Here is a 14,821-nt window from a genome sequence, read left to right as displayed (position 1 = left end):
ATAACCAGTGTAGCGGAGTTGGAAAGTCCCAACTAACTGGTGAGTGGGGGAACTAAAATCTTGCTAGCGTGGCGGGAGATTTACATTCTATTAGAGATAACAACTTTATGGCATGTTATAATTCCTCTCTTCTGTGCACTTTATGAACAAATAATTACCTCTCTCCCTGAAGCAGCTGAAAGACCTTATGGATATCCCCTCTCCTGGCCATGCACTGGTTTGCTCAAAAATTGTTTACTTAACTGCTTCACATATTTGAGATGATAGATAAAAATCAGAGCAGTTATTTTCAGTTCACTTTTACTGAAATGGATGGTGCAGCTACTGTTCCAGAAGGCCTGCGTGACTGAACAGTTTCTTTTGGGGTTGGGTTCCCCACCCCAAGATACATATACTGTCCTAACATGCTGTTTCTTTCCCATACAGGCTTTGCTTTTGTGGCTGTGCATGCAGAAAAGTTAAACACAAGTAATATGAGTTGCTGGAAACCAGCCTGTTACAGTTTGGGAATACATGTTACATCCTTGTTCAGTCTCATAAATGAGCTCCATCAAACGGTCACAGGGCAAAAAAATCCTGTCTGTCATCTTAGGAGAAAAAAAAAAAAGCATTGTACTGCACTATGGGTTTGCAGGATTGTTCCACCATCAGCAGCAGGCAAACCTGAATCTGGCAGACAAAACAAGTGGACTAAGCCCTCCAGTGCATCTTACCGAGGGTTCAAGAACAGCAGATGCAGCTTTCCACTGGCTTCTGCATAGGTAAGCCTGGTGTGTATTTAAGGCACTACAATGTTGCAAGGCTTCTCAGGGCAGAACAGAGACGTCCACAGCATCATCGCATTTCATTGAGGATATCCACACCATTAGCAGTCTTGTTGGGTTTCTTGGAATAGGAGTGCTGCAACCTTTGGGCTCACCAGAAATTATGCCGCACCAGGGATGCAGTTTTCCGTGCTGCAGTTTCATGAGATGTGGTGACTGACTCGCAGCTGTACTCTCTCTTTGCATGCTGTGTTTACTGTAGCTTTAATGGACTTAGTCTGAAGTGGTATTTTTGCTCAAAATGCAATTAGTTAATTTTTAAACCAACCTCTTCCCCCACTTCTACTATGCAACACTTCACACAAAGCTTTCTTAATTTGTCAGAGCAAGCAGGGACAACAAACCTAAAGGGAGATTTGTGTCATTTCCTCCTCTAATAGTGACTAAGAAATAACTTGAGACAGACATATGCAGATGACATTTTAACGAAGGGCTGTTTTGCCTGCAAAGGCACATTGTCTGTATGTGCCAAGGTACCCTGACTCCACAGATGTTTCCCCCCCTTAGCTCACTGGTAAGAGCCAGTTGACCCTTGTCCCAGGCTAGCACTTTAAGCATTGATGTGTTACTGTAGATGCAACTGTTCTATCAATTAATTTCCCACCTGGCATGCTTTGTGTTTCAGAAAACAGCTAAACTGCACCCTCAAAATACAGTTATTGAGCAATGCTGTCTGTAATACCTGAGCATTATTATACTGTATCAAGGTATACCAAATACAAACTGTAAGAGAAGTCGTTCTGTTAAGACAAATTATATTGTATTAACTGTGTGACCATTGCCTTTATTATAGCTTTAATCTAAATCCCATTGATCAGACCATTAAGAGTATATTTCTTCCCTCAGAGTAATACTTCCACCCAATAGTTACTGGATTCTGAACTCCAGTAACCCAAAAGAAACCCATGCAAAAAGACATCAATTAATTCAGAAATGTAAATGACTTTGTATTACTTTATTAAATAGCCAATTCTAAAGAACAGTAAAAAATATGAAAACATGCATCATTTGGTGTTCTTAAAAAAACATTTGTCCAAAATAAAGACTGTTAGAAAAATTAAACAAGTTTAGCCCCAATACACCTTCTGGTCTCCACATAAAAGATGTTTGGTAGTTATAAATACTGTTCCATCTCCTTTAGCAAAGTTTAACAATGTATACATTAGTATTTCTATTGCAGTTTTTCACATTTCTTCTGTAAACATAATCAATTTTAAAAATGCCTTGTTAGCAAGCTTAAGGAACTATTGCTTTCCTGTACAGTAAATACAAATGGGAAGATCCTGGATTTTCCTGCCATTCTAATCAGCACTCCATTTACTGAAACATTAAAGATTTCGATTAGTATAAAAATATAACCAGAGAATAAATGTCTGAGAAGATTCAGTATCTGAGTGAGTCTTAGTTAACAGGCAAATAAAATGCTATTGACTTCCAAAGCTGAAGATCACATCTGTAAAGCTTCTGCTCTTCTGAGATCCAAGTATCACAATGCTGTACACAAATGCACTGGTTATCCATCTGGAAAATTCACTTCTTAACTAAAAATAATTTAACATTTAGCTGACCTAAAAAGCAGGTGCTAAGAGATGGTTGTACAAGTCCAGTGTACATACAAAGGTCAAAGCTGACTAACAAGTCACAACAATGGGCACCTGCTCTTCAGGAGGGGAGACTTAGTTCTCAAAACATCTGTACAATTCAGCAAGAATACTATTTTACTTGGCAATAGACTGGCTTCTTGTCTGGTGTGGGAGATCTACAAAGCAAAATCACAGACTTGTTCCTTTTCCCTACAGAAACAGAAATAACTGGCTTTGTCCCAGGAGAGAGTTTTGAGGCAGAGCAGTAGGCTCTTTGGGAAGACTTGTTACTTAGAAATGCTGAAATTATTTTACCGATGAGAATTATTTTTTTCTAAAGCGCTATTGCTACACATTTATCACTTTCATCTAAAATAAAAGCATCAAATTTAGTTTTCCTCTTGCATTTTTTAAAATCTGGCCTCCAATTAAGAATAAGACAAAAGTGCTGCATCTAAAATGGTGGTATGTTATAATCAGATTTCTTGCACAAACATAGCCTTGATGCAGATGGCATTTGGCCTGTATGCGCTATCATCCATCTTCCATTCATCTGCTCCAGAAATCTGTAAGTCAAAACTGTGCATCTTTTAAACTATGAAGAGAACTCTCAAGAGTTTTTTTTAGCGCTTCTCAAGTACGAGACAGTACAAGAACAATCTTGCATGACTATTTTTTCCAAATGTTTTACAGCAGCATTTTGTACATATCTATTTCCAGTTCTTTTGTTTGGATTCCTGCAAACAGAGGAAAACAGGACACAAAATCCAACCAGCCAGCAGGTACCCAGTGATGCCAGTCTACCCTCACTAAGGGTAAAGCACTAAGCACCATGCGAAGAGCAACAGATGAACAGAGAAAAATAAAAGGAGACACAATGGAAGGAAAGGTAATGCTCAATCTCAGAGTTGGACAGAACCTCCAGGACTGATTTAGCCTGGGTTTAAATTATACTAACTGAACCAATGAAACAATTGCTTCCCTAACTTTTTGGAATGAAGGTCACGCTGCTTGATTGGTTAGATGCTGTCAGATTGTTACAGGCTAGTATAGACACAACTCTGTCACAAGCTACATTTAAATAAAAATCTTCAGTTGAGAAGTTTTGTATAAAAGAACAATTTCTAGAAATGTGAGGGAAAACAGCAAGTACTGTCAGACACCACATATTATAGTTACTGAGCTCTGAGTAGACACTCCTATGTGGTAAACAGTATTTCCTTTGTAGAAAGGCCCAACCTGCTGAGCAAACTAAGATCTTTATAAGCAAGAAGCTGCTCTATGCAAAGCAGAACGAACAAAGGTGGGCTTCTGTTCATGAACGATACATCAGCTACCATCGTTACTCAGAAGTGGTTTTTTTCCCTTTCCAGCTCTTTTGTCTTTGCTCGAGTTCAGCTTCAGTGAACGCAGCCGGGCCCCAGTTGGTGATTAAGTGAGGATTCTTGGAGCCTGGAAAATAGAGTGCAATACTTGAAAAAGGCGTTTCTGACAGGGACATCGCTCACCTACTGTCAGTGGGACTGGCTGAGTGTCGCCACGGGATGATTTGGTAAGTGCTGTCTCTTCTGTGACTGGAAACCCTGCCTGACCAAGGAGGGAAGAATGTCTGGGACACTGCCAGTGAAGGTGCTTAGTGTGAGAAGTTGTCAACTGCTGCAATGTTTTCCATCCTTATCTCCCAACTTCCCCCTCACCCCAAATAGTAAATGCCTCTTCTTCTTGCCTTTAGAGATGTTCTTGAAGGAAAGCAATCTCTCCACGACTGCATTACAAAGCCACTTTCCTCTGGGCTGGCATGCTATTAATTAAGCTAAGATATTAAACTTTTCCCCAAAATCAAGTATTTGAGCTATCTTCATGGTTTTGGCCATTAGCATTTATGCTAACTGCATTAAACACCCAAACCATGCAATGTTCAGGTTGATCCTGCTTTGTTTTAAATAAACAAACGAACAATAATAATAAAAAGAATTAATTGTGGTAGTAGGGCCAGTAGAGGTAAAGACTTGAAAGTTACCATCAGCAGTTCTCACAAATGTGATATTTATAGGCTGCCATGAAACCAATAAGCTACAGGAAAAGGCAGACTTCAGTAAATCACTAGGTGATCTAAGTGTATGAGACAGAATGAATATGTATTTTTTGAAACGTTTCTGTTGATAACTTACCTGGCTCTATTAGTCGAATTAATCCCTCATGATGAGCTACTTTATCTTTCCAGCTCTTGGTGTTATTAGCTGCTGTTTCCAACTTCTTCTTAACCTCCTGAAATAAGATATAGCCCACTTGAAAACAAGAACTTTACTCTGTGTATATAAAAAGAAATACTATCCTTTTAAATCTAAAGACAGAACCACACTAATTCAGCAAGCACTCCATTTAATGTAGACAGAAGAACTTAATTTCTAACCATCCTAAGTAATTTAGTCAGTTGCTAGCTGTACAAAAGTAAGCTGTCAAACCAGAATCCAAAAATAACCAGGTTTTACAAGATTCTGTAGCTGCGTAAGTAGGGCTAGTCTTCATGAAGATTGAAAGCATATACCATAGTTTCAAAACAGAAAGATGCATTTTCTGATCCAAACTAAGACCAGCTAGTGGGTATCCCTCGCTATCAGAAATCATAAAATGTAAGCTACGGAAAGGACCACTGCTGTTATGCCCACACAAGAAAGAGGTATTCTTCAGTCTAAACCAGTCTTTTGGTCAATTCCAAAAGGAATGCCAGAATGTTTAATTATTTCTAAAATAATGAGTCAACTATTGCAGTGACCTACTCCATCATTTGTTTTGTGGATTTTTTTTGTTTGTTTGGGTTTTTTTATGTCTATTGTATTCAGCAATTCCTGTGGAGTAATAAATGATGTTTCATATACAAAAACCCTGAGATGTCATCGAAAAAAAAGTCAAGTATTAGGTATTAGCTAAAAGCAATCTAACAATGGTGTTAGATGTAACACCAACATGGTAAGTTGTAAAGTGGCCAGAACTATCCCACCTGGGCCCTTGCTTGCAGTCACTGCAGCATTTGTATTCTGTGCCAGTCGAGACAGCTCACTAGCTTGTCCTTCACAGAGCTAACTTCAAGGGCACAGAGACAGCATAAACACACTCCCTCATTAGTTAAACAGAAATCCAGTCATGTTTTGTTTCCTGACATAAATACACACAGGATCAACACCTCCCTAGCCCTAGAAAATAGCAGCACTTCAGACACTCTACTCGCTGGATTCTGACTCTTATTTCTTCCATGAATACAGCTACTGGCCTTCACCAAAACCACTCAGTGGAACAGAGAACAGGCCTGGCATTTGGGACGTGAGGCATTGCTACACACTGAGAATCTGAGCTAATTCCTAGCTATCCTTGACATCAGTTTAGTGCTTAAATACCTTTTTGAGGAGCAAGGGCCTACAGTAGCACATTGTTTTTTCAGCTGTAGAAGACAATATTGCCCCATGACATCATCAAAACATTGCAAGAATAACTAATTCAAAAGCATAAGGCATTTAGTTATGACAGCAATGGGACTACATAAGAAGTTAGTCTACAGTAGAAGACAAACGTACACAGAGTGTTTCAGGATATGACTGAGCTGACTTGCATGCAAATTGGGACAAAAGAATAAAGGAGGTGGTTGTGTCTGAAACATGTCCTTTTCTTCAATTATATCTACTGGTCTAGGCCAAAAAAACCCAACGCATAACCATCCTACCTGTTACTACAATTTTTGTGCCATACTAATCCTTAAAGAAAAGAAACATGATATTGATGAACTTCAAATTCAGTTAAATTACTGAATACCTGGCTAAGTATGAGAGGCTGATGAACAGAACAGCTCACCTCATATTGCTCAAGGGCCTCCTTCCTTTCCAGTTCAAGTTGTTCCAGTTGCTGCATGGCAACTTGAAGAGCCTGTTCCTTTATCATTCTCTGGTTTTCTAGCTCTTGCTTCTCTGCTTCTGTCATCTGAATGGTCTGTTGCTGCTGCAGGTGCCATTTTTCCAGTTCAGCTCTCTTTGCGGACTCCTCTTCCAGCAATCTGCAATGGGGATTGCAATGTTAACTGCACTTTAAAGTAAGATGTATCTATTATGTAGCACATGTGTAGGGAAGCCAAGCTAATTATTTTCTTTCCTTTTTTTTTAAATACTTGGGAAGCTGGGAAAAAGTTATTGCTTGTTGGCTTGTCTTCAGTGTAAAGCTGAAAATCATGCCAGCAGTGCAAGCGGTCTGACTGCTACAAAGGGCTATTTAGAAAATTTAGTCAATAATGCAAATATACAACACTGAAAACCACAGAAGAAACAAGCATGCATAAGTTATCTTAATTATCTTAGGAAGACTGAATAGATGAATAAACAAACCACATTAAACAAAGCCCATATGAGTAAGATGAGACTTAACCCTTTATCAATTACAATTTAAACCTGTGATAAAATACAGCAGAAAGTCATATGTACAGTTGCTGCTTTATAAAATACACAATTGAAAATTCTGTACAGAGTGATCTCAGTTTTTCAAGTGCTGACATGCACAACAGCTGATGAAAAACAAGTGTGCCTGCTTTTCTGAAATTGCTGAGCACTCCCACTGCTAAGGGCTAATCAAACATATTAAAAAAAATCATAAATACCAGCTTTAGCTTTCATAGCTTAAGGGGAAAAAAAAAAAAATAAAAATCTATCCTGTGTTTGGACTTCAAGCTGTTTCCCCCCTTCCAGCAGCGTGTCCAAGATGCAAACAATCTTTAATACTATGGCACAGTTGTTTATTATTGCAGGGGCAGGGAGCGAGGAATTGAAATAAATCTCTACTAGGTCAAAGCCATACCTGGCTTGAAGTTTTCTTACAGTCTCTTCATCTTGACGTGCCTGTTTCTCATCCTCCAAAGCTTCCTGTAGCTGCTTATACATTTCTTCCAGTTCACGTACTCTCTGTAAATACTGTTCCAGTTCAGATGATTTCTGAGCAACCTGCTCTTCCATTTTTTGTCTTACCTAGCATCATAAATTGAGGACACATATGAGCTACCATTCAACTCAGGTTTTCAATTTTTTAAGGAATTGCCAGGTTTCCCTCAGATTACGTTTTCAAAGACAAAGCTTTTCCTGCTGCCTGCAGAGCAAAACTGATAAAAACAATTCTAAATTTGTAGATGTGTAACTAAGAGCATTTTAAAAAATAAATAATAATACAGGTTACTTACATTGCCTTACTTCATGCAGCACAGGATTTTTACAGGGGTTTAAACCTAACTTCAATCAGTTTGATTTTGTCACTTAGTTTACAGATAGATACATGCTAAACTGAAGGAAGAGAAAACTTGTAGAGTGCCCAGACACCAAGGTCAGGCTGGTTTAAATCACACTGTTTCTACTCCTTTCCTCAGGCAAGTCCTTCCTTGGCAGCAGTGTATTCCACACACATCTGGATGATGGCACTGCAACAGCACGGGTTGGATAAAGGGGTGGAAATCAGCTAAGGAGGTTGGTTTTGCTAAGAAATGAGCAACTACAACAAACAACAATGGTAAGGGACAGAAGAAGGTGAGGGGATGCTGCATATCCACAGTCACCCAGTCTCTGATCCTCATTCCCCCCCACTGTCACTGACGAGAGCAGGAAATCGGGGGTGTTGTGGCACCAGAGACATCCTCCCACTCAGCCCCTCGGTGTGCTAGGGACAACAGCAGTCAGCTGGCTTTGAACAGTGTCAGGATAAAGTACCAAAACCTCGGCATTCAGCAATACATAACATGCGCCTCACAGAACGTAAGCACAGCTCCTGAAGTCAGCAAGAAAGGCTTGCTGTCAAGTGTGGTAGGACAGCATGTCTGCTCCACTGGTCTGCAGTCTGCTTTCCCGTAGCTAACCAAAATCCCAGTGACCCAGAAAGTGATCGTATTCAGGAATTCACACTCAGCCCATAAGGAAGCACTGTGTGCATTTACATTCCAAGATGTTCCATCACATCAACTTGACTATTTCTACTTCTTTTCTCCAGCTAACAGAAAAGCTTGTTATGCCTGACAAAGCCCTTGAAGATTGAAAATTGGTTCTTTGGAAATTCTCTGTGTGGATTATACTAACAGTGTGGTAAAGCTACAATATTTCTTTAATTTTTTTATGTTTGTGTGTGTGTATAAATGTAAAAGAACACACAGTATAAAAAAGCAATAGTTTTAGGAATATATTAAAGTCTGAAAATTCCTAAAATGCATTTTGATTATGCCTGTGTTCATTCTGCATATTCATAGAGTACGTACTGGTCCTCCAGTTCTCCATCTTTGAAAACTGCAAGGATAACTTCAGTCTGCATTTTTCCTTCAAAGAGTCATTTTTTCCCCAATTTTCCAATAATATTTAAGCTTTGAATGCTATACAAATTGTAGGCAAGCTGTTCCAGTTATTTGAATTCACTAGTAAAAATATTTTATTCCTACATCTCTAATAAATGCAATGCAGGTTGCATTCTCCAGCTTCCTGCAAAGTCTGTGGAATCCTTTCAGTGACTGCCTGTGAGAGAAGTAATTGCTGAACACATTGCTCACTATGTGTAATCATAGCAAAAAACCACGTGCATTACTCACCATTTTTTCTCTCTCATAGCAAAAAACCACGTGCATTACTCACCATTTTTTCTCTCTCCAGCTCCAAACTGAAGCGATCTTGTAATTCGACTTGAGTCTGAAGTCTTTTCTTCTCTTCCTCAGCAGCACGAGCAGCTGCTGCTTCCAGTTGCTGGAAAAGAAGGGCAGGGGGTGGGAGGAAGAAAAGAAGGAAAAAACAATTTGTCAAAACTAAAACATTTGGAGAGAATGGAATTTTATTTAACAATTTTTGGTTTTAACAAAAATAGAAGAAACCTTCAAAAGCATTAAGGTACCAGCTTTTTTTTTAAATGTCTGAGGCTATTCCCAATCTCTAAATCTAATTTTTAATCTTGTTATTTGCAAGACAACTCTAAATTTACCAATGAAAAGTCAATTATCAGACTTCCTCCAAGTTTCCTTTGAGTCTCGCTCTGCACAACCGATAGAAATCACTATATTTCCTTCTCCATCTCATATGGGATAGAAAACTATTATGGAAAACCACATTGCAGGCAGGACTGCAAAGGAGTCCCAACAGTGAAAACATGCCAGCATGCATAGAGTTCATACAGAAACAGAAGTGAGAAGCATTAAATTGCCAGGAGAAAGCAGAAGTGCTGCAAACTTTGACTATAATAAGTGATTGTGCTATTGTGAATCACATCCCTTTAACATCCCCTAAATTGCCATGTAAGGTAAATATAATTCTAGTTGATAACCATCCCTCAAAATTAGGGGAAAAATTAGCCTAGTCAGAGCTAAGGCCTAGGAAACAGCTGCTAGTACCTTCACGCCTTCTTGCAACTTATTTAACTTTTTTTGCGTCTTGATTTCACAAATAAAAGATAGTTGTCACAGTTTTTCCTTTCATCAGGATTTCAACAGCATGCATTTTTAGAATGCACGGAAGGTTAGAAATGTACAAGTACCAGCTAAAACTTCATCAATACTGAAAAAAAAAATAATTCTTCCACAGAATTTCCCTAAGAAACTTATTTGATGCTTCAGAGGAAACAGGAACCAAGCACCCTTCTTTTGTAATATGCTAGGCTGGTGAAATTGTTTCCACAGACCTTCAGAAAGAGCGGGGCACCCATCATCTTTAGTATTTTTGGAATGTACCACATGTAAACCACCTTCCCTCACACAACCTAGATGAACTAATGGGATGCCTAAACGATTAAAACCACCAGGCTAAACTTTTCATTCCTTTAAGTGCTTGTGATATCACTCTAGTCTGAAATAGATGGGAAGAAGGGAAGGAGAAGGCTCCTAGTTTGTTTTTAAGCTGTAGAAGATAATACAGAATTGCTCTCCTTTGAAAGGCTTAAATGATGCCAGTCTTTTGGAAGCAGTATTCCTCCTCTGCCAGAACATTTAAAAGCATGTAATTGTAGTCAAATCCAAGATGCCTATTTTAAGTGAAATTTTCTTTTGATTTTCTTCCCCACTTTGAAATTAAACAAACATTGCCAATACTGAGCTGAGGCGCGAACATGCAGAGTCACAGGCAAGGGTGGGTGCTAGGCTTTTGCCAGACTGCTCAACAAGAAAATACACCGTTTGTCCATTCTTTATCAGCAACTTCCTGCTTAATTCATGTCAGAGGACATCAATATCTGGCAGGTAAGGTTACTGGCAACAACTCTGCAGTTTAGGGAAAAGTCCCAAATGTTGAATGCAGGGAGAGAATCAACAGGAACACACCATTCCAGCAGGGGTTAGTTAGCACAGTCTCTGAAGCCCATGCAAGACCCCAAATTGAAACAGAAAGGGTGCACAAGTCTTGTGCATGCTCTCTTGGCAAGAAAAACTTACCTTTCAGTCTGTTCAATGTGTGTATCTCAAAATTCCATTTAAAAATATGAAAAAAATCTATTTTAGACAAAGGCTTTTATCCTTCTGAAGTTTTCTACTGCAGTAGCTATCAAAATACAAACCAGTCTCAGAGTGCATTTTGGCAGATGCTGCATAAGTGATGGCTCACTGCCATTAGGAGCAAATCTAACTAAGCTTTCCAGAACAATTCAGTTTCCTGAACCATTTACAAAGCCTTTTCCTTGAAGAACATTTTTCTAACTAATCAAACACTTTAAGTTCCTCCAACACAGTACCTCCCCACTAATTCCACTTAGTCAAAGTGCAGTAGTTTATGTCAGAGACTAAATACTCTCCTTCAGAAGTCATTTTAATCCAGCCCACTTCAAAAGATGCTTCTTGTCGCAACTCTCTTTAGTTTACCCATTGTCATTTCTACAAAACTCCCTGGAGCCAGTCAACATTGTACTGCTCCTTTGGGGGTGCTTTCATGTTATCTTCCCCCAAACTTTTTCTCAATAAAGTAAGCTCAACACCAACATCCAGCCCTGTGATTTCTGTTAACGGGTATACTACTTACCAGTAACTTGCAGGTAACACAGGCTATCCTTTAAAGCATATTTTGCATTCTGAATCTTAAGCACATGGTAGAATATAGATGCTAAAATTAAATTAAAAAAATGGTTTTCCACTGTCAGACTCCATTTAAGGCAAACAGAATAATACCCACATCAGTACTGTCAGTGCAAGGTTATTAAAAAAAGACAAATTTCTCCTCACCACAAATTGTGACTTAAATGACACGACTTTTAAAAAGATACATTTTGGATTATTTTATTTGCTTTCTAGACTCAGCACCTTTAACATGTTCTCACAATATTTATGACTTCCCCCCCACTCCCTGCCGCAAAGATCATGAAAGATTTTCTGAGGGCTAAAATTAGTGTGTTTTTCATTTATGAAAACCTCAAGCAATGATGCAGGCAGGAAGTATATCTGGATACTAATCAAGTCTCTGTGGAGAACTATTGCAGAGGTACCAGTTGTTCAAAGCACAAAAATCCATCAGCATGTTCAATCTACTGTTAAGAGTGTGCAGCCACAGCAAAGGCACCTTGGTGTCTCCTGCTAGTCATTAGATTTAGACTGAAAAGCTGTCTACAAGGAAAATAATGTATTCAACAAGTCTTCTGCTAATACTCAGAAATTTCTAAGTAAGTCCAATTCTCGGGCTTTTAGAAGTCAATCCAGCATTTACAAGGAACATGCATTTAAACAGTTTATAAATGGTTGCTATGTGTCCCAGCTCTATAAATCTCTCCCAAACTACTCTAATAAAATTATGCCTATACCTACTCACAAAATCACTTTGCATCTTTGGCATCTTTGTAAATTAAATTTCTATCTCTGGAATAGTGTGTGTGAAGAGAAGAGTTCCCCCACACATACAATTCACATAACAGAACTTTGGAAAACTACATAAGAAAATCTTAATGGAAAGCCCCAAGTTTGACAGACATGTGTGACAGAAAAGAAAAACAAAAAACCCACAAGTCACTGAAAATACTAGACTCTCCAGTCCCCAAACAGCACCCACACAGCTGGGCTTTTCTTTGACACTAGCTTTACAATACCCTCATAAGTACAGGGGACAGGGCTGGGCCATGTGAGTTACGCCGAGTGTGCTGAACAGTCCTTAGAAACCTGCTGCCGTCACTGCCGAAGGCTTTACTGCAGGCTCAACCAGCAGATCTACTTGCTTAGGGGGCTGACACCGACACAAGCTCACCTCCTCTGGAGGAGTTTGCTCAATGTATCTGAACACCTGAACAGGAAATAGATGCCTAATTATACTTCAAGAAGCCCAGCTCAACCACAGAGATGGAGCTTAAAGCTCGAAGGTCAGCAGCTCCCACTCCCACCTTTCGCACAGTCTCCAGTTCCTTCTGCTTGTTCTCATTGGCCGTTTGCAGTTCTTTCATCTGCCGCTCCAGCTCTTCTTGCTCAGCCAACAGCTTCTGGCGCAATTCTTTTCGTTTTTGGCGTGCTTCTTTGTGGGGTGGAGGGCTCCCTGCTCTCAACAGGTTTACAGTGGTCTGTATGGCTGGAAAGGAGCATGCAAGACAAAGGGAGAGGAAGAGAACACCAGTGAAGGGAAATGCTAAACTTTCTGGATAGCCTTAGTGAATGAATACTAGTGGTGTTGTGTTGTTTTAGGGGGGGGGAATATATTTTTAAATCAGAAATAACTGTTGTCAGTTCTCCTAATTCTCACCAGGCTACGTGTCAACACAAACCAAAAGTGAAAGACACTTAGCTTTCAATGTTGGTTGTGTGCCACAAAGATACGGTATGGCAATTCCAATGCATTATGTCAACTCCAATATTGATTTCTAACAGGCAGTGGACATACAAGTCACTTGTATGCCTAGCCACAAAAAACAAAACAAAACACAACAAAAACCAAAACCCAATGCTTCAAGATCTCTTACTACGTAGATTCAGTGACTCTAATCAAGCAGTAAGATGTTATCTAAAATATACATCACTTACTTCCCTAGAACCAACCTTAAACCCTTTATTCTTACTGATACTCCAAGGGAAAACTTTCTCCCAGTAAGAAAGTAGCTCTCATTCACTTATATTCAGTGAGGAAATATTCAGAGGGCAAAACTGAGGAGTGGCAGGTGATTCTGATATTTTATTCACCTACTACAACTGAAAAAAGATATCCTTTTGGAAGTAAGTAATCATTCGTCATACATCAGACTTTGGTGCAATTAAACACATGCTTTAGGTAAAGAGGGAAGTGCAAATGAAAGCACACAGCTCCAAATATTTAAATGCCGTACCTACTTCAATGGCATTGGCAACAGTGGGTTTGCAAGGGCTTCTACCTAACTCTGCAAAAGATGCATGTAACTATCACTCAGCACATATCTGGGAAGGTCTCACAGAAGGAGTACCTTCACCATGGGAACAGAAAAGGAAGCCTCAATTCCCAGCCTTACCCTCAGCTCAGCAAACCATACTACCTCAAGCAAAACTGTAAAAGCAAAGCCAGTATTTTATGATGCTGAAATGAACAAGCTTTCACTTTCTCCTCAAAAGCAACAATTTACAATGTATTCCCCTTCCCTTCCCCATCCCTAGAAGTACAGCCAACATAGAAAACACAAACAACAATAATATCCATTTCATTTTGGTTATGGCTGCCTAAATTGAGGCACATAAATGACAGAAACCAATTCCCCTTACATGGATCCTTGGTTCTTCCTGAGTCTCGGGCTCCTTAAAGATCCTTTTCATGTGCCCAAAACAGACACCAAAAATCACAAGACCAAGAATTTCAAATTTGAGTAAAGCATGGCTGTAAGACTTCAGCTTACCTTAACTTTCATGTAGCTAAGATTTTTGAAACCTCACCTTGAATCCACTCCTGCTTCTTCTTTTTATCAGAGGCACTGATCTCAAAGCTTTTATCAAGACATTTTATGAGAAAAAGGCATTTCTTTCCATCTTTGTCAGGCAAGGCCTAGAATGGGTAACAAAGGATTAGCCTTGCAAACACTGAAATCTAAGTTACATTGTCAAGCCCCACATATGCAGTCATCTGTTACAGAGCTACAAATAACAGTACTAAGAACCTCTATAAAAAGAGCGTTTATGAACTGTTTATATAAAAAGTAAAAAAATTCCGTTAACGAAAGATATCAGGAGTCCATCCCGCACACGAAAAAGGATTAATTCGTATCTTTAGAGATATTCATAGTTTTTGATGCTGGGTTTTTTTTTTTACCTCTACACAACAGTTGCCATCTAGTATGATGTCTCCCTTCTTGTCCTTTAAATCTTCACTTACATAGTAGGAAATAATATTGGGTTTTAGCACAAACCATCGTTCCGTCCAATTTTTCCTTTTATGGCCTTTTTTCAACATATAGCCCTGTAAAAAGCAACAGATCAGCTGAAATGCCTGGCCTCTGTTGAACCGCCTG

General features: G+C 39.2%; 1 protein-coding gene across 2 annotated transcripts in view; it reads right to left on the bottom strand.

The window, feature by feature from the left end:
- Window positions 1–1,760: 1,760 nt before the first annotated feature.
- The window catches only part of SWAP70 (switching B cell complex subunit SWAP70), a 41,799-nt gene continuing 28,738 nt past the window's right edge, over window positions 1,761–14,821 (bottom strand). For both annotated transcript variants that reach the window (XM_052810953.1, XM_052810952.1), the window contains exons 5-12: window positions 14,623–14,769; window positions 14,250–14,358; window positions 12,746–12,927; window positions 9,046–9,153; window positions 7,244–7,410; window positions 6,254–6,452; window positions 4,579–4,675; window positions 1,761–3,859 (exon numbers count right to left, since the gene is read on the bottom strand). In XM_052810953.1, coding sequence (XP_052666913.1) covers window positions 3,750–3,859; window positions 4,579–4,675; window positions 6,254–6,452; window positions 7,244–7,410; window positions 9,046–9,153; window positions 12,746–12,927; window positions 14,250–14,358; window positions 14,623–14,769 — 1,119 coding nt within the window. In that variant the 3' untranslated portion in view covers window positions 1,761–3,749. The remainder of the gene's footprint in view (window positions 3,860–4,578; window positions 4,676–6,253; window positions 6,453–7,243; window positions 7,411–9,045; window positions 9,154–12,745; window positions 12,928–14,249; window positions 14,359–14,622; window positions 14,770–14,821) is intronic.

The sequence above is a fragment of the Harpia harpyja genome, chromosome 16, assembly GCF_026419915.1.
Source record: "Harpia harpyja isolate bHarHar1 chromosome 16, bHarHar1 primary haplotype, whole genome shotgun sequence".
NCBI lineage: Eukaryota > Metazoa > Chordata > Aves > Accipitriformes > Accipitridae > Harpia > Harpia harpyja.
The sequence above is the reverse complement of the archived record's forward strand: the minus strand, read 5'-3'. Positions and strand labels throughout refer to the sequence as shown.